Below are 25,137 nucleotides of genomic sequence, written 5' to 3'. Positions count from 1 at the left end.
TGAAAAAGAAAGAATATATGAATATGTATAACTGAATCACTTTGCTGTACACCTGAAACACACATTGTAAATCAACTATATACTCCAATAAAAAAAAATTTTTTAAAACGCCACAGTGAAATACCACCCCACACCCTTTAGGATGGCCATAAAAAAAAAAGAGAGAAGGGAGGAAATAACAAGTAGCAGTGAGGATGTGGAGAAACTGGAACCCTTGTGCACTGTAGGTGGGAGTGTAAACTGGCCGTCACCAGCCTCTCTGGTCCCCAGAGTTGCTACATTACTGACTTTCTCTTGGCGACACACTCCCGTCACCGGTACCCTAGTGAAGAACTCGTCTCACCACCCGTCTAAGCAAGCAGCTCCCGAGGCACTGCTGCTTCCTGTCCCACGTCGAGCCTCCAGAAGGACACAGTGGCCGAGCCGGGGGCCCCGTGAGGGAAGGCCCGGTGGTGCAGTGGTGCAAGGAACAGGCTCCTTTATCCCCGCTCTGTCCCCGAAGGCCACCCCCCGTGACCCATGAAGACAACAGATGGGAGAGGGCAACGAGATTCTGGAAGATAGAACAGAGAGACGAGCGCTGGCTGACTCAGCAGCCTCGAGACACCAGAAACCTAAATCCCTGCTGGGGAGCCCGCCAGCGGCGCCCCGGACGCCAGGGAAGCTCCCACTGCCGCCCTGTAGGTGTGTGAGGGCGGGGTGAGGGGTGGAAAAGGAGGCGGCGGCCGTCTGAGCGGGGAGCAGAGACCCCGACCGTCCCTCTGCCCAGCAGGGCAAGGGTGGGCTACTGTCCGGAGAGGCTTAGCGGGAAGCCTGGTGTCGGGAGGCCCAGGCCCAGCCGAGGGTGCGGGCGAGGGGCACCCTAAAGACGGGCAGGGAGGGGAGTCCCCATTCCCGTGGATTCCGTTATCCAGCCCCCACGCCAGGCCGGCCAGTCGACAGGCTCCCACTCACTCACAGCTTCCTGCGTGGTGTCCCACTTTCCACATGAAAGGCCAGCCAAGGATACTGAGACGCTTGAAGAAAACCTCTTAAAGAAACATAAAACAAGGAGAAGAGAGGAATTCAGGAGAAGGAGAGGCAATACTGGGAAAGATAAAAACTTAAAACCCCTCCAGATTCATGATGAGGAGAGATGGGGTTATGCTGGGAAAGGACAGGATGCTAACGAAATGAGGGAACAGGGAGAAGATCTTGGAAATAAATACGGTGGCAAAAATATTTTTCAAAATAATAGAAGTGTTGGGAGATAAAGTAGGCTACAAAAAGAAAATTGGGAGATTAATCCAGGATATGCAACATCTGAGTTCTGGAGACCCAGAAAGAGAACAGGAAGGAAGGAGAGGGAAGAAAATTCCTAGGACCCACGATACTGAGTCTTCAGATGGAAGTTTCTGGCACAGTGAATGAAACAGTCCCACATGGAGACTCCTCATCATAGACCCTCACAATCCAGGGGCGAAAAGAAGACCCTAGGAGCCTCCAGAGAAGAACCTGAGTCCCGTACAAAGGGCCGTGGGTCCCAATGGCCCTGGACGCCTCAGCATGAACGGGGGCACCAGAAGACACGGGAGAAACGCCTTCAAAATTCTGGAAGAAGGCAGTGAGAAATCTCACCTAGTTACCCTGTTAATTGAGGTGGGGAAAGAACGAGCTTCAGTAAAATGAGGGAGTCAACCAAGAAGGGGCCGTGGGACGCAGGGCCGGGGCTCTGGGAGAAGCGTGGGAGGCACCGCAGACCAGGCTGGAGCACGAGGGCCGCCCGGAGCCACAGCTCCTGGGAGGAATGGAAGCCGCGGGGGGTCAGGGCCGGAAGGGTTCTTCAGGCGCCTTCAGAAGACATGAGGCCGGAGGGCTGTCAGAGGAACTGGAGCAAAAAAGGGGGGGAAAAAGGCCGAAGCAACTTTCAATTCCAAAAAAAACAAGAAGTTGTCCAAGAAAGGAAATTAATCATAGTACACTATGTGCCTTATCTGAGAACAGTGTCTACATAGTTCTAATGCTGAACTGAATATGGATTTGACCAAAAATTGTGATGTGAGCCTATTGGAGGAATGTGGGGCGAGAGGCAGGCGCCAGGCTCTACAGCAGGAACATCTGACGCAGCCTTACCGAGCGGGCGGGACCGGCCCAGGCCTCAACTCCTGCACCACCACAGCAGTCCTCCAGGCAGGTGGCTGTCTGCCTCCTCTGACAGTCCAGGAAGCCGGGGCACAGAGAGGTTAAGTTGTTTGCCTAAAGCCACACAGCTAATAAGTGGCAGAGCCAGGATTTCAACCCAGGGAAGTTGGTTCTAAAGTCCGTGCTTTAAACCGCTGTGCTCACCTGCTTTGGGTAGGAAGGCAGACAACTTAAAACATCGGGAAGCAGTGGTATAACCAACAACGTAGAGACAAATACCAAACGCAACAACAGTTCAGGGGCTTCAACGGGTCTCTTCAAGGCGAGTGGGAATGGGTAGGGATTTTATTTTCCTTGTAAAGTTACTTGACTTTACCTTATGGACACGTGTTGCTTTAAAACCTAATCAAAGGGCGGGGACATGAGAGCACCAGCCATCGGGAGAGCAAAGACGACACCTCCAGTGTCAACTGGTCTGGCCCCGGCCCAGCTGTGCGGCCTCAGTCCTCACCGACCCGAGACTCGGCCTTGAGGGGCTGGGCGGTTTTGCTGCACTCTCACGTTCTGGTAGCGAACAAGGCAAGCAGTGGTTTAGAGAACATGCGCTGCGAAGAGAGCCAACCAGGGTGACGGAGGCCAGAGGGCTGGGGTGGGTGCCGCTCAGGGAGGGTGTCACCTGGGCAGGGAGGCGATTGCTCATGGCCACAGGCCCCGACTGGCCGAGCCCTGGAGAGGGTGCGGCCAGGCCCCTCGGGGCTGCACGGGGACAGGCCGGAGGGACCAGGCAGCGGGCCCACCAGGGTTCTGGGGGACGGTCCCGGCGAGGGTGGGAGCCATGCATCCCGCTTCAACCTGGAGTTGTTATTGCCAGAACGTGCTGGAAGGCGGATGCAAGTGTGGGGGAGGGAAGGTGGGGCTGGCTGGGCTCCCGCCCGCCCTAGGCGCCCCCCCCCCCGTCTCTCCATCTTCCCAGGCACGCCCTCCCCCAGCAGCAGTGGGCCTGCCACCTGCCCGGCCCCTCGGCCCCTGCGCTCTCCTCGTTCACAGCTGGACCTGCACACCTGGGCAGCCGCCGCTCAAGCCCCGCCCCTCCGGCCTGCCCTTCCTCCACTGTCCGTCCCTGCAATGACAGCTCCCATCCCATCTCTGTCCTGCTCAAGGCTGGCGGCTGAGACCGAGGCGGCAGAGAGGAAGGGTGGGCCCGAGTGGGCGGCTGTGATGGCCTGTGGGCACCACCTATCCTCCCCGGAGGAGGTGGGGCGAGGCCCAGACCCCCAGACCAGCCCGTGTTTGCTGGGAAGAAAGTCGAGTCCTGTGAGTTAAGTGTGACTTTTCCAAGGGCCACCTGGCCATGTGACTGGCGGCAGAGCCCTCTTGGCACACCGGGGCCATGTCCCTCGGTGTCTGAAGGGCTGGGGGCAAGCGGGGCAGCTAGATGCCAGGCTTGGAAGAGGGGCCCAGACATTTAACTTTTCGTTTCCATTTTTGTTTGAGTCCCTCTTACACAAATCACTTTGGTCGGTTATGTAATCATCTGTGGCCCAGACCCAGGAAGCGGGGTAAATATTTACCTTCTCTCTCACTGGAGCCATGGTCGGTGGCTGGGCTGAGTCACAGGGAGGCCGTGTCACCCTCTAGGACCTTGAAGAAGGAAGGGACACAGAAAGGTGCAGCTAACATTTTGCTGCGTCTTGCCGGGGCCAGAATGTAAATTTAGTGCTGAAACCGGACTTCTCTTTGGTAGCTGATGACAGGTGATTATTCATGTATATAGATATACACGTGTATATATATATATGTTTCTATTTGTTTATCGTTATTTTTACTTTTCTGTAATACTTACTGTTTAAAGTCCTCTTAAGAGATTGAAAACTAACTGCTCTACAAAACCGCGCTTCTACAGGGCTTGCCGCCACGACAGGCTGCCTCATCCGACACGAGTCGCTCTTCCTGGAACCCTGCCTGGTCGGGAGTGGAGGCCCGGGGCGAGGCCGCCCGTTTCCCCGCCGCGCGGGACCTGTGCGTCCGTCCTCGCTCGCTCGCAGCTCCCGGCCGCATGGCCCACGTGTTCGTGTACGGCACCCTGAAGACGGGCCAGCCCAACCACGGGGTCCTGCTGGAGGGCGCCCACGGCCGCGCGGCCTTCCGGGGCTGGGGTCGCACGGTCGAGCCGTACCCACTGGTGATCGCGGGGCAGCGCAACATCCCGTGGCTGCTGAACCTGCCGGGCCGGGGGCGCCGAGTGGCTGGGGAGGTCTACGCCGTGGACGAGCAGATGCTGCGCTTCCTGGACGAGTTCGAAGGCTGCCCGGACATGTACCAGCGCACCCGGGTGACAGTCGCTGTTGAGGGGGCGGGCGGGACCCTGCAGTGCTTCGTGTACAGCACGGCCACCTACCCGCCTGAGTGGGTCCACCTCCCGTACCACGACGATTACGACTCACAGGGGGAGCACGGGCTTCGCTATAGTCCGCGGGAATGCAGATGAGAAGTGCGAGGGGAGCGGCCGCCCGAGGACCGAGAGCCTGGTGGTTGGAGGATGGCCTCGCTGGGTCCGCACTCGCTGAATGCAAAAGCCTGTGAACACCCTTTGAAACAAACATTTATAAATCTCTATGCGGGGTGGGGGGGGGGAGTGTCTTCTTCAGTGGCAGCCGATTTCCCAAATAATTTTGACATGACTAATAACAAGATTGCTTCCTGAAGTCTGTCTTGCTGATGCTGCTTTACTGCTTGCTGCTTAAACAGCATCATGGGCTTGAACGTACTGGATGAGAAAAACTCAGGATTTTAACTCCCCTAAATGACATTTTGAAAACTCATGTTATGCTTTTCTTATTATGTTGGTGTTTTTTGTGTTTTTCTTTGCTTCAGTCTGAAGATAACATTTAAAATGAATATAAAGACTTGTGTGTGGCAGCTGGACTTTAACAGCCCTGCTGTATCAGTTCTGTCTGACCTGTAGCACTGAGAAATTTTTTTAAAGCTGATTTTAGACGTCTCAATGTAATAAAAGAACCTCAAAAAGAACCACGCTGTATTTTTTAGAGTACTTCTGAATATATATATAATATCATTCTTAATTTTCAGATCAGGCTTATTACAGAGATTATGTATTAAAGATCATTTAAAGTTAAACTAGATGTTTTGGGAAATCAAATATAAAAGTATTGGTGCTATTGTTGGCCTTCTTTTTGAGTCTACTTATTTGGTAGAAGGTTCTTTTCATTCTCATCTAGCAAAATAGCAAGCGCCCACTTGCTGGCAGAGCAGCTGAACACCCCCGTTTCAGACGGAAGCTCACGGGAGCGCAGGGCAGGCACGGTCCCTGCCCCCCCCCCCCACAAGGGAGCAGCGTTTGGGGGCGGGCCTTTTGGAGAAGAACCAACGCATTAGTCATTTGTTCTTCAGGCCTGACAGAAAGCTTCGCTTCCAAATACAAACAGCACCTACACTAATTTTAGCAAGGCACGAAGTGCCAATTACTACCCACCTCCGTCCGATAACCTGTCAGGGTCAGCGTCACATCAGCACACGACTCCGCCTCTGCTTCCTTACCAGCAAAGTACGCGATGTATTCTGCGAATTTCAGAGCCAGGTGAAAACGCAGCTGCTGGTCCCGCGTAACCTCGTTCTCCGTTGGGAGCGCTCACTCGCTCTCCAACTTAACGGTAGACTGTGATCTTTAACTGCATCTGGCACAAAAGCATGATTGTGATTTTTAGCCCTTTTTTCTTAATTGGAAACTTGCTTCACAAAAACACAGAAAGGCGGGTATGGGTGTCAGCTGTGGCAGCCCTGCCCACCACCACTGGGCCAGGGGAGCCCCGAGGGGTACCCGCGCTGGTGCCCTGGGATGGGTAAGGGGGTCGCCCCTGAGGACTCGGGGTCCACACTCACCCTTAGAGCCACACAGGAAGGACTTCCAGGACCGTCATCTGCGCTGTCTGGGCTTCGGGAGGTCATGAACAACCGGAAGCAGGAGTTAGGTCCTCAAGCAGGATGAAGCAGGTAATCGGGTTACAAAGTGGCAAATGCTAACTTAACGAAACTGACGGCCAAGAACTGGTATTTCTATAAATTTTTAAAAAGGATCCCAATGAAACGCCAGTATTTAAAGTCTACTGGCACAGCCCATAGCCTCTTATGTACATTGTCTTCGTTCAAAAAAAGGGCAAACTAATATTTAGACAAATGTTCAGTTTTATTGATTTAATTTTGACACTAGGAAATCTCACAGCAGAAGTACAAATCGTATGTACAAGTATTTATATCAATAAAAATTTCCATTGGTGATTTTTTGGCAGAAATGTTGGTTTTGACTATATGTGGAATAAATATGACCATGTAAAATCTGCTACACAGGGGTGTTCCTGCAAAACGCTTGAATAAATTGAGTGTGAAAGAACAATAATACAAATGGCTAATTAAATCGGGTGATGACTGAAAGGCTATAAATACTTCATTCCAGTTCCACAAGCAGATCTCCTTCTCCAACTGTGTCTCCAGCTTTACAATGCACCGATTTCACCTTGAATTTAAAAAAAAAAAAAAAAAGGGGGAGAGTAAGAATTATTAACTAGACCAGGAGGAAGCCATCTCGTCATCCATTTCTGGAAATGACGGGACAGCCTGGCGGGCTGTGGAGCACAGATAGAACATTCGGAGGTAGGGCGTCCACCAGAGGGGACCTCGGGCACAGGGACTCCTCGCCGCAGTGGGCTGTGAGCCGCCACCTTCCCCTCCTTCTCTTTGTCGGTCCTAAAAGCTGCTGGTCGCAGGGCCTCTGTGCTGTCCTTTGCACAGGTGCCCTCGGGGGTCTCAGCTGGCAGTGATTATGCTGGATGAGTCTCCACACCCGGGAGAGTTAATGGTGTACTTAGTGTTAAACAAACAGACAGACCCACTCACAATTATACAAGAGTCAAAACAGGTACTAATTAACAGGAGAAATTCCCTAGCCTGACCAGAAGCCGCCTTCTGAAGGGAAATGAAATTCCTCAGAGAACGAGCGCTGCTCTTGGCGGTGCGACGTGGGGCGGGCACTGGGCTCCCGTGACGCCGGCCGCCGTGCCCTTTCACTGCACTGATTTCTCCCGATTTTAGTCAGCTTTTGCTTTCCCAAATTTGTGTTCACTTTTAAAACTAGAGACAGTCATTTGACTTGGAAGTTCTTGCTGGGGCGTGAAGATGAAGGGTGGGTTGGAATTGGCCGTCTGGGCAAGCGGCAAACAGGAAAAGTGCCAGAGACGTGGGGCTGGGTGCCCTGGCCTGTGTCCCCGCGGCTCTGCCATGAGCCAGCAGCGGCAAGAAGGGCCTCCTTCTCCCTGGGGTTCCAGCCCGGGGTCTCTCGGGACGAAGAGAAGCTGTGCAGTGACACTTGAAAGGCCTCGTTCCGCAGGAGCTATTTGCCCTGAAGTGGCTGCTTTTGATCATCTGAAGCCGCGGGTGCCTTTCTAGGACGCATTGGTCATGACGCTGCGATTCCGGAGTGGAGGATCTGCTGCCACCGTGAACGGGCCCCCGGGAGGAAAACCGGCCTCTCAAAGCCAAAACTGCCAGCCCCAGGCTCAGGGGCCCGGTCCTCCTCGCCCTGTGGGGCAGGACTCGAGCTGACAGGGCAGGGCCAACGTGCGAGTTCACCCAGAGCCCATCACCACCCTGACAGCACCAGGGCCTCCCCAGGAGACCCAGGCCCCGAGGACACAGACCACGCAGACGGGCAGGCTCCTTGCTCCTCCAGGGAGCTCAGGCCACGTTCATTTTGGCGTCAGCGCCTCAGGCCAGCACACGGGCCGCTGGTGTGCATCTGATGTATATTCTGGGTCCCCCAAATGAGGCCAGGTGCTCATCACAGAGGGGAAAGCTCATGACAGTAATGCAGCGTAAGTGTTGACTAATCCCAAGGGACAAATAGAACAATTTTTACAAGAGCAGAAACCAGCACTTTCCTGTTCACTTCTTAAAGGGTCATCAGGTATGAGAAGCAGGATTCCCCCAAAGCCGCAGAGCGTGCCGATCTCCTCTCCCAGACCCCGAGGAGACTGGGTGCAGCCGTCCGATGCCCCTCCAGGCTGGTCACACGCTGGGCCTCTGCCCTCCTGGCTGGGGCTGGACCGGGGCGTCCCCCTCGGCCTGTTCTCTGAACATCAGTTCCATTTCCTTTGCGGGAGGCAACTGGAGGCTGTGTCTCTCTGATGCAGACTTCACTGGCAGTTGACAGTACCTTCTGCCAGGACACCCACTGTCCCCAAGGCTCAATCGCGCCTTCCAGGCATGGCCACAGTGCAGGACACAGCCAGCCTACACTGCTGTCCCCACCCCACCCGAACTGCCCCGCCTCTCCTCGCTCCACTGTGTGGTACTTTCAAACCAAACCATCCTTCAGAAAAGGATCATTCTGCTACAAGTAGTGCCTTTCTAGTCGCAGGAAGAATTATGAAGTTATTGCTTAAAAAAGCTTTTCTATTTTCTTCAATGAGAAAATTCAATTAAGAAGTTTTACTCTTAACAGATTTCAGTACTAATACATCTTTTTTTCTCCCTAAATCGTTAAGTCCCACGCGTGGATGTGGGTCTTTCAGCTTTTTTTTTTTTAATTTATTACCTATTTACGTATTTTTGGCTGTGCCAGGTCTTCGTTGTGGTACGCGGGATCTTTAGTTGCAGTATGCGGGCTCTTAGTTGCAGCATGCGGACTCTTAGTTGTGGCACGCAAGCAGGATCTAGTTCCCCAACTGGGGATCGAACCTGGGCCTCCTGCACTGGGAGCACAGAGTCTTACCCACTGGACCACGAGGGAAGTCCCCCTTTCAGCTCATCTTGATCTAAAAGTGAATTGTTCTCTTTGTGGAGAAATTATCTTGAAGAGTTGCATGAATTTTTACAATCTCTAAAGCCATTTCGTGCTGTGTCACCTAAGTCTCAGATAACTAACTGCCTCTAAGACAGATGTAAACATTAAAAATTAAAGACCCCTTAATTCGAAAGACATTAAGGTGAAGAACAGTTGTTCTTCGACTCCCTGGATGTCACACAGGCTCTCCTGGAAGGCCTGCACATCACACGGATGCAGAGCACAGGGAGCCCCAATCGCAGCGCCCTCGTCCGCAGGAGGGGGAGGCTGGGAGAGACCCCGCCTGCCGTCCCCCGCAGGCCCCAACCGTCCAAGATTCCAAGGTGGAGGTTCTGCCTCCTGTCACAGCGGCCTGGGCTGGTGGGACCTTGGGGACATACCTTGCCAGTTTTCCCAGCTGTCATACTGTTCTGCATCTTCATGGCTTCAATCACACAAATTTCCTGACCTTCTGCTACCTGGGAAATGAACAATGTTCAAGAGTGAGGCCATTAAGAGAATCTTCTTGTCAAATGCTCTGAAATATAATCCAAACAGCAGCAATAGCCTCTAATACTTCATATTCCAAGTACCTCTTTGGGGACCGCAGAGAAAGGCCATTCCCTCTATCATCAAGTCCTTGTTAGAAAAACATCCCTGATATTGGAGGCTTTAGGTGCTGCTTGTGGGGCCTCCCCTGGGAATCTCTGCATCTGCCTCTGCCACAGAGCTGTGGCAGAAATGGAATGCCTTCCACTTACGTGAAACGTCCAGGATTAGCAAGTCTCTACGGACAGAAAGATCTGTGGTTTCCAGGGGCGGAGGGGAAGGGGGAGTGCTTGCGGGTGGGTGCAGGGGTTCTGCAGGGGTGATGAAGTGCTCTAAGATTGACTGTGGCGATGGTTGCACAATTCTGTGAACAGACAAAAACCACTGAAGTGCACGCGTTAAAGGGGTGATTGTATTGTACTGTGAACTTTATCTCAGTAAAGCTGTAAGCAAAAAATGGAGTTTCTGTCTGTAGCCCTGGGGGGCTGGGAACAACAGCCAAGCACCCAGGCCATGGGGGCCACTCTCCCAGCCTTTGCATGGCATGCCAAGGACTGACAACCAGGTGGCTCCCAGAAAGCGCCTTCAGGGAGTGATTTCTGGAGCTCCACCCATTCCTTGCAAGGAGGCCAGTAGCTCCCAGGGGCACTGGCTCAAGCTTCATGCTCAGCTGTTTGCCTTCTGGGGTGAGGGAAATCCAGGCGGAGCTGGGTATAAATCCCTTGGGGTTAAACCTGGGACTCCCACCCAGGAGTCAGCTGTGACTAAAGGCCCTTCTATCTATTCTCCTTTCTCCGCCCTTGATGGGTAAACACCAAGGAGCTGGGCTGGCATTTTTCTCCTATCTTTGTGAAAAGGGCCTTGAAGTCTTTGAAATGGGAGAGTTGAATTTCCTGGGGCACCCGGCTGTGTGGGGTGCTGGTGGGCATCCTGGCATGGGGCTCCTGGACCCTTGTGCTCAGCCAGCATTGCAGAAGTGCCTGGAGAATGTTCTTTCCTGAAATCCCCAGATATCTCCAAGCCCCCCTCCCGGCCCCCCGTGGGGCACAAGCTGTCTCGCTGGCATCGGGACCGCCGGAGCCCTACGCGTTCCTCTCCTCTGCTGGTCAGGTGGTGGGCTGCTTTTTCCTGGCACAGAAATATAGGAAGAGAGGGGATGCCAAAGCTCTGGTGCTGGCACGGAGGCGACACTGCGCTGGAGAGCTGGGCACACACGCCGCGCTCGCGGCCCTTTGTGACTCACCGTCCCCTGGCACCTGCATTCCAGAGAGCGGAGAACTCACTTTAGGGTCGCTCTTCAACACGCAGGAGGAGAGCAGTGAGGGAGGCTCCCGGGCAACGCGGGACCCGGTTGGGGTGTCAGAACAGCCAGCCCTCAAGGCGTCCTTTCCGAGCCTTTTTCTCCCTTTTTCAAAGGCAGGCAGGGACCAGGCAAGATGGGAGGAGGGCATGTCCCAGAAGTAGCGCCTGCCGTGTACCTCCACACACAAAATGCTGGCGGGCCCGGGGCACGGCTCTCAGGCAGAGGCTGAGGGTCCAGAGCTGGCCTCACGCAGCAGCATCCCCACTCAGAGACGGGGCATCCCGGCATCAGGGCCCGTGGCTTTCTGGGAAATGGATCTGATATTCAGCCACGGAAATTCCATCCAACAATCAGTGATCGGCTCTGGGAACTCCTTCCTCCCCGATGGACCAGTGCCCGCAGTGGGCGGCTGCGTGCATTCGCCTCACCCCCTCCCCCAGCCGGGCTTCCTGTGCTGGCGTCTGAGCGCCCAGGGCCCGTCTGACCAGCCCCAGCCCCACGGGCTTCTCTTGCGCGGGCAAGAGCTTGCCCTCCTGCAGCTGCTCGGCCCACTGCTCAGCGCCGCTGGCCAGAATGCTCTGTGGGATCTTTAAGTAAGTGAATTCGCAGTTAACGAGACTATGAAAAAGAAACAAATGAAGCTGGGAGATTTCCAGCGGTCACTAAGGGGGCGGAGACCAAACTGACAGTGATGCCCATAAGAAACACGCAGAAGGATGGCCGGGCCCCGGGCCACAGCCCCACTCCAGGCTCGAGCTGGCCAGGCTGGAGGTGAGTGAGAGCAGGGCCCGAGAGCCTGGGAGCCGTGGGAGACAGACGTGAAGTTTCTGGGGCTCCACTGTCGCTGTCCACTGACCGCCTTTCCTGGCAGCTCTGCGTGCTTGTGGCGAGGGTGATCTGCAAAGAGGTGACTTGCAGGCAACTGCGGGTGGTCGGTCCCCAATCATCCATCAGAAAAACAAAACCTCTGATTTAGCCGGAGACAATCCGGGAGACGTGGGAAAGTCCCCCAGGTAAAACACCCCCTTCTCTCAGACTGTGTCACTCTGGCAATTTGATTAAAAGGGCTTCAGAGAAAGTGCCTGCGGATTGGAAGTGCCGATCTGCTGCCAGACGGGCAGCGCTGGCTGCCCTGAATCTGGAACCATCCTCACGGCTCTGTCGGCCTTTCCTTTCCTGTTTCCTCTCCCTAGTTTCTTTCCCTGTTTCTGCTGGTCTCTACTTATATTATTTGGTGGAAATTTAAGTAACGCGTTTCTCTTTCTCCGTTCACTCACAGCAATCCGCTTTGTCGTTTGTTTTTGTTCATTCATCCCTAAAAGAGAAACAACTCTTGGAAGTTGATCCTTGATGTTCCACCAAATAGTGAGACACATTTCGGTCAGCAGAAACATGTTATATGTGCACGCACGCAAACACACACACACACATGAACTTGACCTAAATTCAAGCTATTTCATCCCTCAAAAACCCAAGTCAGGGAAGCAAATACAGTAAAACCGTACGTCAAAGAACACAGACGGGGCTGTAACTGGGGGCTGCTCCACCAACCTGCTGGGCCCCCAAGGGCCGCAGTTCCAACAATAACCCGGACAAAATGACACAGGCCTCTCACCTCAACAATCTGGAAGCCTCCTTGTCCAGAGGTGCCTGCCCCCCTCCCCTGCCCTCCCCGAGCTCCGGAAGGCACTGGAAACACCGCCTGGATTCCCCTGTGTGCTCAGAAAGTGGGGACATTAACTGGGTGAGCAGAGAGGGCGCCTCCCCGGCCAAGTCTCCCTCGGACAGCGCGCACGCGGGGTGCAGCCACTGCAGGGTTTGTGGGCGCACACTTCCCCAACACTCTGGTGAATCACTGCATAACGACTTAATGATTGTGACAGGATGTCTCCAACATCGGGCTTACAAAATGGTCACAAGCCTCGCAAGTCTCTTTGATAAACCTACTCAGCCTGATGTACTTCTCCGCTCCCTGTCTAATTGGTGTAAAGTTTGGAGGTCTGAATCCTGTATCTTTCATCCGGCTTATTGCGTCCTCTCCTTTGACATGGGGTCAAGGTTCACATTCGCATCTGATTATCGGAGCGCACTCATTAAGCGGGAGCCTGCCTTGCCCCAAAATGAGTGAAGCTGGGGAGAAACCTCAGCCCATTTACTCAGCAGATTTGAGCATGCTTGGGAGGCCTGAATGTCACCCGGCACAGCTCTGTGCTGCAGAGTTTCAGACATCTCCAGCTGATGATTAATTGTGAGTGATGGGAAATAAAATCCAGTAAAGCCAGCTGCTTGCCACGGTCGGCAAAATGGCTCTGATGGATACAGGCTGCCAATTTTCCAGTTTTACTGGCAAGTCTTCCAAGTGTAATTAAGGGAAGTTATAAATGATATGGAAATCTATCAAGTTCCATTTATTTTCAGAGGACTCTTTCCCCAGAGACTTTCATCTTCAAGCTTATAGTCCGCTTTGTTGTGCTAATGATTTAAACCACTTCTTATTTCTGACTAAAGCCCCCAATATCCTCTACCAAGTTTGCTTTACTCCTTCCCCAGAGATTAAAAGACACAGAACCTTCTCCAGCACATGTCCCTCTGGGACAACATGCTAAGGCTGGGACACATTTGGCAACTTGTATAGTTCAAACTGCAAATGCATGAAGAAAGCCCCAAGAAGGTGCACGAAGAGAAAGAGAAGAGAAGGGGGGAGAAAGATCTCCACCAAACATAAAAGGAAGTCCCCAAAGTACAGACTTGAAAGCTGTGCTCAGGACCAGATATTCATCAGAAGGTGGTGTAGCTCACTAATGTTATTTGATTTGGAATAAAAGCATGAAAATGATGGCAAAGGCCTAAAATTGGAGATGTAAAGGATGACTGCACAGTATTCCATTTCTCAATTTCATCCTTCAGAGCCACAAAATGGGGGTGATACAGTGACGGGATGAGATTTACAGTAACAGCTGTGGTCTTCCCACACAAGGGAGGCCCTTCTAATGGGCTAAGGTCTGTTTTGAACAGACGGGGAGGAACAAAACAAGGTTCCCTATTAAGAGTGTGCAGTCATATTTCTGATAAAGAAAATGATTATGGGAATCAGATTTCCTCCAAGACAGTCCCTAACCCTCTTCTGTCGTCCACAACCAGGGCTGTTTTAAAGGTGTTATCATTTAGATATAGGAAAGAGGCCATAAACGGCGTGGAGGGTTTTCCCCCCGTAAGCCTACTCTCTAGCAACTGTAAAGGATGCATAGGAAACTGTGCCAGTGGCATATGGCTTTCTACTGTGCTAAACATTCATACAAAAGACAGGTTCATCAGTCATTGGAGTATCTGGGTAAAAAATTAGCTCCTGATGGATGGAATTTTGAGCTTACCTGCTGCTAGTACATTACCAGAGAAACACAGATTTTGAAACCCACATGACATTAGAAACTGCAGACCATGAAATACGACACGTGCAGGAGCACATAATGTACGCCAGATTATACGAAATAATAAATAAGCTATTTAAACCCTCTGCCTAAAATTGGGCCCACTGCAAGGAACCCTGGGTCACTTCTACACAGGCCAATTAATGCACAGCATCTGCTGTATAGAAGCCGGGCATGAAGCACTTCCGAATGATTTCAGCAATTAAAAGAGAACTGTTTCCTGCCTGTTCAGACAGCAACTGTTTCAATGCAAGAGTGAGCACCAAATCACTGTGTGCAGCTGAAAAATTAAGTCCCCTCTTTTGGGGAAGAGGGGTGGGTGGGAGGAAGAATTTTTATGGAAAAAGGAGCCTCCTTTTGTTGTCCTACATTCTGTGTTTTCTGCCAGATTAGACAGAAGGCTCGGCGGGCGCAGCGGCCCGCCGCAGTCTCCCCTTCTGCTGCACCGGCCACCCGAAAGCAGGGATCAATATCAACCCTGCTGCCGACTCCACAAAAGTGAAAATCCTTCAATTACGTTTTTTAAGGTTGTGCTACTTAGAACACAGGTGCCTGAATGCAATGCATTTTAAGGCCCTTAGATCTGAAGAAAGACGCAGTTAACAGCCACAAGGAAAAGGCATCTCAGATTTGGTTAAAAGGCACTGCGAGGGGCTTCCCTGGTGGCGCAGTGGTTAAGAGTCCGCCTGCCGATGCAGGGGACACGGGTTTGTGCCCCGGTCTGGGAGGATCCCACATGCCGCGGAGCGGCTGGGCCCGTGAGCCATGGCCGCTGAGCCTGCGCGTCTGGAGCCTGTGCTCCGCAACAGGAGAGGCCACAACAGTGAGAGGCCCGCGTACCTCAAAAAAAAAAAAAAAAAAAAAAGGCACTGCGAGGATTGAGTATAATAACTTCCTCTTTCTGAGCTGGTAAGATAGGCTGGTTAACATCTCCTGACATTTCGTGAAGAAGAAACATGCGTTCCCATCCCAAGATCTTCGCGTAAAGAGGTGGGGAGAAGAGACCCGGGGAGACGGCAGTATGTACGCAGTGAGGGAAGGAACCATCATCGAATGACAGAGAAACGCGAGGGCAGTTGATAGCAGCGCTGCCAAGCCCCTGGTCTGCGGTGCACGGCCTCCCTGCACGGGTCTCATCACCAGCAACTCACTCGGGAGGGTGCTGCTGGGGCTTCCTCCCTGGATGGGCCTGGGCGTCAGAGCGGGAGCCCAGAGGCTGGGGACGGAACACAGGGAGGCGGCCAGTATACAACGAGCCCAGTTTTCCCTAAAATTCCTTAAAATGAAGAAAATGACGACTCCCTTCCACCCTCTAAGTTAGCTCAAAACTGGAGCCAGAACCTCTAAGTTACAAAGAGAACCAGTTAAAATTGATGTCATTTATAGTACTTTTAACAAATCAGTCTGGATCCTCGACCTCTGTGAAGTAGGCTGCTTTAAAGGACTCAGTGAAATAATGATTTTTTAAATTTGTTAATTTTTTTTTTTTTTTTTTAGCAAGAAGGTGAGAGGAGATATTTTGAACCTTGTTAAGGTTGGGGACTGTCATCTTCAACAGTGTTTAAAACAAAGATAACATACCCTCTAATTCCAAGTAGATCCTCCCTTGAAAAATAAAATCAAATGCCAAACTTGTAGAAGACTTGTCTACAATATTTATTGATTGATCTATAAAAATATTTTATCTTATATTGATAATTATCATTAAGTTAAACTGTAAAAATTCCCAAATTGTTACCACCAACAAAAATTTATCATAACATTCAAAAATAAATGTCATCTGGAAAAGATAAAAAGGCCAAATTCAGGATAGCCATTACCTCTGAAGAGGGCAGGACAGGATTTCTCCTGGGGAGAGGCCACGGGGCAAGTTCACCATATAAGCAATGTTTTATTGTTAAATAAAATCTGAAGCAAATATGGTAAACGTGAGCAGAGAGCATATGAGTACTTGTATGAATTCTCTACAAATTTCTGTATGTTTGTAATATTTCATAACTTAGTTTAAAAGTGTTACATAATGAATGCATGAAGCTATATACCTGCTTTGGAATACAATCTGAGGTGTGGGTGAAAAACTGGCACCTTGTCAAATAAACCATTTGAATAACCACTGCTATAAAATATGGAAGTTTAATCACTGCAATTACTCCACGAGTGTAAATCAACATCCAGAAACTGGAAAATCTATCAAACAGCCGAGCCAGGACCTCTGCCAGGGAAAGATGCAGCTACCGATACTGGGCCGCGTGAAGCCCACGGGTCACTGCCAGACAGGCACGTCAGGAAGTCCCCACCCGGCCCTTCCCATGGGGAAGACCTAAGGCCAAGGGAGGCTTCAAATGCTGCTTCTTCCAGAAATGAAAAGAAAGGTCTCATGCCAAGTTTATTCTCAATTTCCCCTACATCAGCTGTAAGCTCAGTTACAGATGGTTTAGGGACAAAGGGCAGGTGTGAATATCGTTCTCTGAAACAGGGCACCTGTGTCTCCAAAGCGGTCGTGTCCCCCTGCCTGGAGGCCTCTCCCCAAAGGAGCACATGCACGGAGGAATATCAATCAGGGCGAGATCTGGGTGGTTCTCCCAGGAATCATTACACAGCTTCTGTTCTCCTTGGTGCACTTTTATAGTATATACCACTTTTGCCTAAGACATTGTTCATGAGAACAGCAATCTTGAACAGCTAATTACCCTTCTGCTGCTAAAGGTCAATTCCGTCATCAGGCAGATCTTCCTCATCTTAGCCCTGCAAAAGTACTCCAAATTCTGTCTTACTAATATCAAACAGACTAAGTGGTAAGAAAAAGCAGCAACAGGTGCTTAATCTCCATCTATTATTTTACCTGGTCTTACAAACTAATAACTCACAGTATAATAATTAAGAAAGAAAGAAATGTAAACGGGTATACAGCCTGCTTCTGGTTCATGTCTCACTTAATTTGTGATGTTATTAAATAAGATGAATATTTCTGATGCAAAGCTGAGATGACTGCAGAATCTAAACGTAACTAGAAACCATCTTAATTAAATGCAATATTAAAATATCCCCACGGGTTGCCTCATTTTTATTTTTTGTTTTGTTTCAGATATCAAAGTCAAAACGAAAATTGTGCCACAAACTCAGCAGCTGTAAGTCTAATGCTGGGAAAAAATGTATTCAGCATTATTCTGAAAGAATATATATTTCTAATATTTTTGTTCAAGGAATCATAAAGATAGAAGTTTAAAAACTTAATACAAGTTATTTTTTAAATGCTTTGATTATAGAAGTGCCCCTGGTTTATATTATTAAATGTACAGAAAAATAGGTATTTTTCAAACTGAAATGAAAATCAGTTATTGTAGAAATATTTTCAGAAGGCAGGCAAAAAAGGCACATAGGAAAGGCATATAAAAGTCATTCTTGGCAACTGTTTCCTCAATTACATGTGTGATTCTAGATGTTCTCAATCCACTCCGACGTCATTTCTTTCTGGTTTGCGTGCTTGTATGCAATTTACTGCTTATGAACTGGCATCTCTTCCCGACATACTCAAAGAGGTTATTATACAATCATTTCAGAAATGATTTTCCTACCACATTTAATGTTAAATAGCAGGCAACAGACACTGAAAAAGTATTAGCGACATTTGCTGGGTGAACTTGAAACAAGCACTTAGAGTAAAACCCAGCTCCTGAGCTGAGAGGGAGGGGGACCTCTCCCCAGAAAGTCTCTGAGCACACTGACCGCTTCCAAATGGCCACCTTGGATTATTTCGTCCTGAGCTTCTTAAGCTCTGTGAATGCTATTTACTTCGCAGGGCAGATCTGTCCCTTTATTGTCTATGACACTTTTGTGGAGCAGGTTATTGCCAGGCTCACCATTGTAAGATTTGTCAAGTTTTACTTATGCTAAATATAAAAATTACAGACAACTGGGATTTAAACTATAAAAAATAACATGACAAAGAAAAATAGAATACTTGTAGGCCCTTAGCTGTGTTTTTGGTCCTTGTTTTCCTTGAAAATACATAGAGATGACTGATTCTGTTATCTTCCTACTGATAAGAGTGGAACCTGGCTCAGCTAGTGTTATTGCTAAGGACAAGACAACACGTCCTACAGTGTTAAAATAATCTTCAACCGCAAAACTTAAAAGCTACAAGTGTTATTTTCTTATAATGGCCTCAAGTATGTGCCGCGCCTTAGGTCCAAGGAAATTTTCGACTGTTTTAATTACACAAGGCAGATTTAACTCTAGAAGTTGTTATAAGAGCCGACGATTAAACATCCCACCCCCTGCTTTTGGTTTAGCTATTAGCAGTTTGGGACACTTTTCACAAATAATAACTCAAGGGAAAATACTGTCTTATCAAAACACAAGGGTGGGCTTCCCTCGTGGCGCAGTGGTTGAGAGTCTGCCTGCCGATGCAGGGGACACGGGTTCGTGCCCCGGTCTGGGAAGATCCCACATGCCACGGAGCGGCTGGGCCCGTGAGCCATGGCCGCTGGGCCTGCGCGTCCGGAGCCTGTGCTCCGCAATGGGAGAGGCCACAACAGTGAGAGGCCCGCGTACCGCAAAAAAAAAAAAACACAAGGGTACAGAATATGGAAGGAAGTTCGGCCAGGACCAAAAGTGGCCCTGGAAGCCGGAGAGAGGGATGAAAGCAGGCCTTCCGTGACCAGCCCAGGCACATGCGTGTGCAGAGCATTTATTTACAAGGAAGGGGACCCGGAGACCAGGAGGCGGTTCAGCAACCCACCCCCGCAACCCCCCACAGTGTGCTCTGACTTTAGAGAAATACATAAAATAGAGGCCCCAGGTCCTTCTCAAACCAAACCAGTCTTGAATACCCACGTTTAATTAACAGTGGTGGTTTCCAATGTCTGAGCTCCCCCCACGACCCAAGGACCCACACCACACTGTTCCATGTCACCAAAACGCCTAGCTTTCCCACGTTAACCTATTAAGCAGGAAATGGAAAATACGAAGGCTAAGCCCTTCTGGTGTCTGGAGCAGCTGCTGGCAGCAAGGAGCCTGCAGGCCCCCTGCTCTCCGGGGAGGGGGGCTGACGGCCTGAACTGCGCCCCCCCCCAGCCTCCCAGCAGGGGCTGCCACCCCCTCCTCCTCCCTCCTCTCAGGGTCTGACTCAGGTGTTGGAAAAGTGAGGATTGCAGTGAAATGTGTATTTTTCTTTTTCTAAGCACAAATGTGGTTTTATAATTAAAGCCACACAGTTAGGACCAACAAGCTCAGGATGGCTGTACACAGCCTCTGTGGCTTGCAGAATAAGCTTAAGGAGGAAAATGGAAAAAACAACAAAAACCCCTCCCGCTGTTTACCAACCTACACTTCTAGTCACTAGGAGGTTGTCCTGACTGCCCTGGTCATGTAGTGAGTGTAGACATTCTTAACGTCAAGGCCAAGGGGCTGTCATCTCAGGGCCCTAATCCTTCAGAACCAACAGATACAAGACAAACCCCTCCCCGACATTCAACACGGAATCTGCATTAAGCATCGCCTCTCCCAAATCCTTAACACTAGCGTGTTTGACAATCTTAATGAGTGTTTTCTTCCAGCAATGTCAATGCTTTCAAAGTAAGCCTAACAATTCACAGCTCCTGAAGCTCTTTTATGCTCTTCTAGAAAAGCTGGTAGCTGTTCCGTTTCTATATCATCAGGTAAAGCAACTGTTGAGTCAGTTTTCCAACTTCACATATCAGTTTCAGGGCTAATCATTTAAACAGCTGAAACGGATCATTTTTTCTTAATATTCATCTACTGTAAATACTTTTCTAGAAGCTAATGCCAACCAACTACATGAGTTTTCCTCAACGTTATTTTACTTACGTTAATAAAGAAATACAAGGCAGTTTTAATGTAATCTTTATAGGAAAATATATAAACTCCTGTGACATAACAAATACAAAATGGAATCACCGTATCATCCATTAAAGACTGTCATGTTTGGTTGTTATCTTCCGGCACATAAACAAAAATGTGGGGACTTAAGCGCTCCCTAGAAACCTTCTGGTTGCATCTTTGTCTTCTATTTACTTTTGCTGCTGATCAGTAGATTTCTATCTATGCGCTGCTACTGTGAATGTATCCTTTTGTCCATAGCATGCTACCTTGAGACTGAACATGTGAGGAAATATTAACATAGCTTTGATTTGTGCCTTGATGTCACAAGGTCAAGATGAAAAAATTCAAACTGTGATCCTAAATTTTATTTCGGAAGTGCTCTGGTACTATACAGATTACGGAATTAACTTTCCTCAGTACCCTTCCTATTTATTCCAGAATATGTGCAAAAAATTCCCCCATCGGGGGATCATTTCTTGGCATGACTTCTCTAAGGATGCTTAAACCACAGAGAGCTAGAGAGTAAACAGAAATTTTAAATGAAACGCTTCCTGAAACACTAAATTTGCCAAAAAAACAATGAATCTGGCCTTATTTCTGTTCCAGTCCCCGGTCATTTGGGAGGAGAGGCATTCAGAGATATTGTTACTAACCTAATTCAGATGTGAAACTGTTGGACAAAGAATGCACAAAAGCTCCTCTGCTGTTTTGTGGGGTAGTATGACTCAAGAACGAGATCCTGCTTCAGTCTGCAACAGCCCCGAGACACACACACAGGCACACAGACACACACAGAAGTACGGTCCTTACCAGGTCCCCAGGCTTGACAGAGACGGACACCACCACGCCAGGCATTGGGGAGCGCAGAATACTGCTTGTGTCCTCAGCCGCTTTTTCCAGCATAAATTTGTTCAATTCTGCGGCGAGTTTGGTTAGGATATGCATCTTGTACTTAAAGGGAAAAGAAAGTGAGATTAAATGATGAACTTTTCCTCAAATGTAGCATTCATTCAAAATCAGCTTTTAGCTTTTAAATTACACCATCTCTCAAGTCAAGTGGTTTTTCACGACTGAACACAAAAGCAAAATATATTGGTTTGTTCCTGCCATATGTTGCGAGCCGGTTGTTTAAGAAATTTCTTGGAAGTAGAACTACTCCAGTAATTAATTAGTGATAAATAGTAATCACCCTGTATCTTTTAAGAAAAACACCTCAAAACTTTATAAAGAAAACAGTGAGAATTTCCTTGTATTCCCTTCACCACTTACAAACTTATCCCAATTGACACAAATTCCACAGCTGGGCCAGCCCACGGGAGCAAGGTGTGCTGCCCGCAGACACCAGTAGGTGGCAGCAGACAGCCGTGTCACACTGCCTGCTCCCCCCAAGACGGCGGCTGGACTGTGTATCAGTAAAGTAAGACAAAGGGTTTTGGGGTCCATTTCGGGCAAAATAATACTTAAAAATGCACATTTTTTCCAGTGACATAAAATGTTATGTTCACGATTGAAAAAGTTAGCTTTTCTTTTTAGGCACAACACTACGTGGTCTTTCCAATGTAACAAGATGGTTAGAGTTGATAGAGATGAAATATAATGTGAATATCCTCTGCACTAAGAGGCAATAATTCTAGATTTTAAAACCACTGACAGAAACATGATCTGCAGGGCTTCCCTGGTGGCGCAGTGGTTAAGAATCCGCCTGCTAACGCAGGGGACACGGGTTCGAGCCCTGCTCCGGGAAGATCCCACATGCCGCGGATCAACTAAGCCTGTGCGCCACAACTACTGAGCCTGCGCTCTAGAGCCCGCGAGCCACAACTACTGAGCCCACGCGCCTAGAGCCTGTGCTCCGCAACAAGAGAAGCCACCACCGCAATGAGAAGTCCCCGCTCGCCGCAACTAGAGAAAGCCCGTGCACGGCAAAGACCCAACGCAGCCAAAAATAAATAAATTTAAAAAATAAAAATAAATAATAATAAAAAAGATCTGCACAGCCCAGTACTCTAATGGCACGTTTTGTAGGTGGCTCTCAAATAATGAGGGGTACGTTAAAGGCAGTTCAGTCAAACAGAACATTTCTAATAAAGGGAATTTCTGCCTGGCGGGAAAAATCCTAGATCTCTGTGAATAAACACATGAGCCACAGTTTGCTCTGTTCAAACAGAAACAAAATAACCTGGCCGGAGGAAGTGTTACTTGGTGAACGTGGAACCACCACCTGAAGATTTTCAAATTTCTACCAAAGTGCATTTCCCTGGGGGAAGACAGATGCAGTATCCAGGCAGCTCCATTTTGTTCGGAAAAAGCTGCTGTAACTCAAAGCCTCCTGTGGGCATCGTGATGGCAGGAAGGCACAAGCAAAATGGAATCACCCTTAACTCTGTCCAGGGGCGATGAAATCTCTTAAGTGTGCTCTCTCCAGGGCCTGGTTTCAAAAGGCGTGGCGGGAGGGCCCACAGAAGAGCTTCGATGGCCTCAGTTCCAAGCAGGTTTGCGACACTGTGACAGGTTGAATAACATCTTTTGCATGTTTTTTTACTCCTGAGTGTGTGTTTTGCAATCAAGAGGTACAAGTGTCTGCCAGTTTCGGAAGGATATGATCCTTGAGTGAAATTACAGTGCAAATAAAAGCTTTTTGCTCCTATTAAAATTCATCTGAGTCATAAGTGGTGAGGGAAAAAAGCAAGGAGAGTGCATTCTGCTGTCAGTCTAATATTAAACATTCTGGGCAGAGGGGCTATTTATCAACGACGAATTGTACCTCAAAGTCCTTCGTTAAATCTACGGGAGGGGGGCTACGGGGAGAGGGGAGAATATAATCGTACCAAATTGCACAGTTTTCGTATCTGTGCTCAGTCTGCCTTGGAGAAGAAACTCCAACATCACCAGAAGCATCGGGGTCAACAAAAAAAAAGTTCCTTTCCTGGCTGGCACCACCCTGTGCAGCTCCTCCTCGTGACTGCTCAGCATTGGGCCCAGTTGGCTGGTTTTCCCCGGAGCGTACAGATCTTTTTTCTTCTTGTTTTTCGCACAACTTGACTTCAAAATGTGAACTCAGGGAAAGTATCTTTCTACACTGAGGACAATATGACTTATCACATTTCACCACAGTGGATATATACCCTTAAAAACTAATTTTAGCTATATCACAAACGAGCCTTAATATAAATAAAATGCTAAGACTGTCCCAAGCTCCATGTCTCCCCAGAAATGACAAGATCCTGACTAAAACTGGATCCTTTTACTATTTTTATAATTTTCATATCTTTGGATTCCTTTCTCTGTAGGACTCCTGCTTTGCTTGGAAAGAGATGTAAAAGAGTCACAAAACTCAATGCCTTTAGATGCAGTCTTTGTTATTGATGAGATGTTCCTTTTCCTTTTGTATTTGTTTATTGTTCTTAAATCTGTTTGGGGGATAAGCGACTTATTGTAATCACAAGTAAAAAATAACAACGGCGTAAGTGCCTCAGGAGAGGCCCTGTTGCACATAGTTGGCTGAGACATGACCTTTCTGAATATAAAAAGCGGCGGCAGAGAGAAGGTTCTCTTTTTAAGACTACCTTTGATGTTGCCCTGACCTTCAGCGTGCCCACACAAACACGGCTTCTGGAAACAACCCCTTGGCTGGCGCTGCAGCGGGGCACGGGGCGCAGGCCAGGATGGGAGCTGAGCGGAGAGCAGCATATGGGCCCATCAGAATGAACTGCCTGGTGAGACCGTAAAAGCTTTTCGATGCCTCAGAAAAGAAGTCACTTAAGAATGTACACTAGGGCTTTCAGAGCTTGTGATCAAAACTGCTATTTATTGGCTCCTCTGAATTCTTCGGGGGCACAAGCAGAGGAGCCAACGGGGTGAGAGATTTCAGGAAAATGCCCCATGACCTGTGCAGACTTTGATTTGATGCTAAGTATTTGAATATTCCTCATGGGCTCCGTAGAACTTTCCTGGAGAGTTTTGATTTTCAGTTGTTGTTGTTACTGTTTTCAAGCAGAGAGACCACCAACTCGATGTTTTGGGGGTGGGAGGCCAAGATGTTAAAGGCTCGTTGACGGGACAGAGAAGCACAGTCCTGGCAGAAGCCAGAAGGTTCTCCCTCTGCAAGGTCGGGAGAGATGTCAGCAATCAGGGTTCGAGCCTGCCTGCTGGTGGGGCCGGAAGCTGAGCTGCTCCCGGGCTCATGAGGATGGGACCCCACCCCGGGGGCGGGGGGGGGGGGGTAGGGAGGTACTCTCCAAACCACAGTCAAATGATTAAGTTCTTGAAAACACACCTCGAAATGTAAGCTGGAGCAGAGAACAGGTGCTCCTGGGCTCCGGCTCCCCGACCCACAGGGCACCAACAGGTGGGAAAGAGGCCTTACCTAATAACCTAGCTATGGTCAAATAACCCCAGGCCCGGCTTCTAAGGAAATTAATTTTGTGGTGTCTGCAATGTAAAACCATGTCTAACAAGAAAATTTCTCCCAAAAAGTACAAAAGAAAGAGAGAAAAATCATACCAGACGTAAACAGGATCAGGAAGAAAACTGTAAGAGATGGACAATTAAAAGGAACACAATGGAACTGTTACAAAAATGAACATACAGCTCTTAACAGGGAACCTGACCACGGGGAAAAGGTGGGGGTCAGAGCCGGGCGGCTGCTGGCGGAGGAGAGGGCCAGTCCTGGTTTTGGGGTGAGAGACGGCTTCTGAACCAGGCTTGGTTAACGAAAAAGTCCTGTCAGTGGGCATGCCCAGCCGTGCCCTACACACACCCCACTCGGCGCCCTCATGGTGGACACGCTGCCCTCAGATGGTCGCACGACACACCGTCCTGCTGGTGTCCGTGTTAGTTTAGCACATGCATCTATCTCCTCATGGGGCTTAAATCCCTGCTCTCCCCAAGGCCTCCAGATCTACCGGCGGTGTAACACATCCCACGTGCTCACGTGCTTGTCAGACTCAGGGGTCTGGGGGCCCCTCCAAGAGGAGTGCGTCCAGTTTGTTTATGTATTTTTTCAGTCGTGATTTCAGAGCCTCTCCTGTCTTTCCTCGTAAAGTAGGCTCAGCTCC

At 49.4% G+C, this 25,137-nt stretch overlaps 2 protein-coding genes across 12 annotated transcripts in view; one reads left to right on the top strand and one right to left on the bottom strand.

The window, feature by feature from the left end:
• The window catches only part of GGACT (gamma-glutamylamine cyclotransferase), a 47,494-nt gene extending 42,328 nt beyond the window's left edge, over positions 1-5,166 (top strand). For 4 of the 10 annotated variants that reach the window (XM_081214659.1, XM_081214655.1, XM_081214657.1 and 1 more), the window contains 2 exons: positions 3,095-3,435; positions 4,025-5,166. In XM_081214659.1, the coding sequence (XP_081070785.1) occupies positions 3,247-3,435; positions 4,025-4,609 (774 nt within the window). In that variant the 5' untranslated portion in view covers positions 3,095-3,246 and the 3' untranslated portion in view covers positions 4,610-5,166. The other 6 variants (XM_081214662.1, XM_081214661.1, XM_081214663.1 and 3 more) reach the window with 3 other exon arrangements.
• A 575-nt stretch (positions 5,167-5,741) lies between these two features.
• Positions 5,742-25,137, bottom strand: part of PCCA (propionyl-CoA carboxylase subunit alpha) — a 359,511-nt gene continuing 340,115 nt past the window's right edge. The window contains exons 22-25 of one of the 2 annotated variants that reach the window (XM_081214648.1): positions 20,891-21,031; positions 9,358-9,435; positions 6,022-6,652; positions 5,742-5,816 (exon numbers count right to left, since the gene is read on the bottom strand). In XM_081214648.1, coding sequence (XP_081070774.1) covers positions 6,584-6,652; positions 9,358-9,435; positions 20,891-21,031 — 288 coding nt within the window. In that variant the 3' untranslated portion in view covers positions 5,742-5,816; positions 6,022-6,583. Of the gene's footprint in view, positions 5,817-6,021; positions 6,653-9,357; positions 9,436-20,890; positions 21,032-25,137 lie in introns of those variants that run through there. The other variant, XM_081214649.1, reaches the window with a different exon arrangement.

This window comes from Mesoplodon bidens, assembly GCF_964165515.1.
Source record: "Mesoplodon bidens genome assembly, chromosome: 17".
NCBI lineage: Eukaryota > Metazoa > Chordata > Mammalia > Artiodactyla > Ziphiidae > Mesoplodon > Mesoplodon bidens.
Note: the sequence above shows the minus strand (reverse complement) of the source record. Positions and strands in the feature narration are given on the sequence as shown.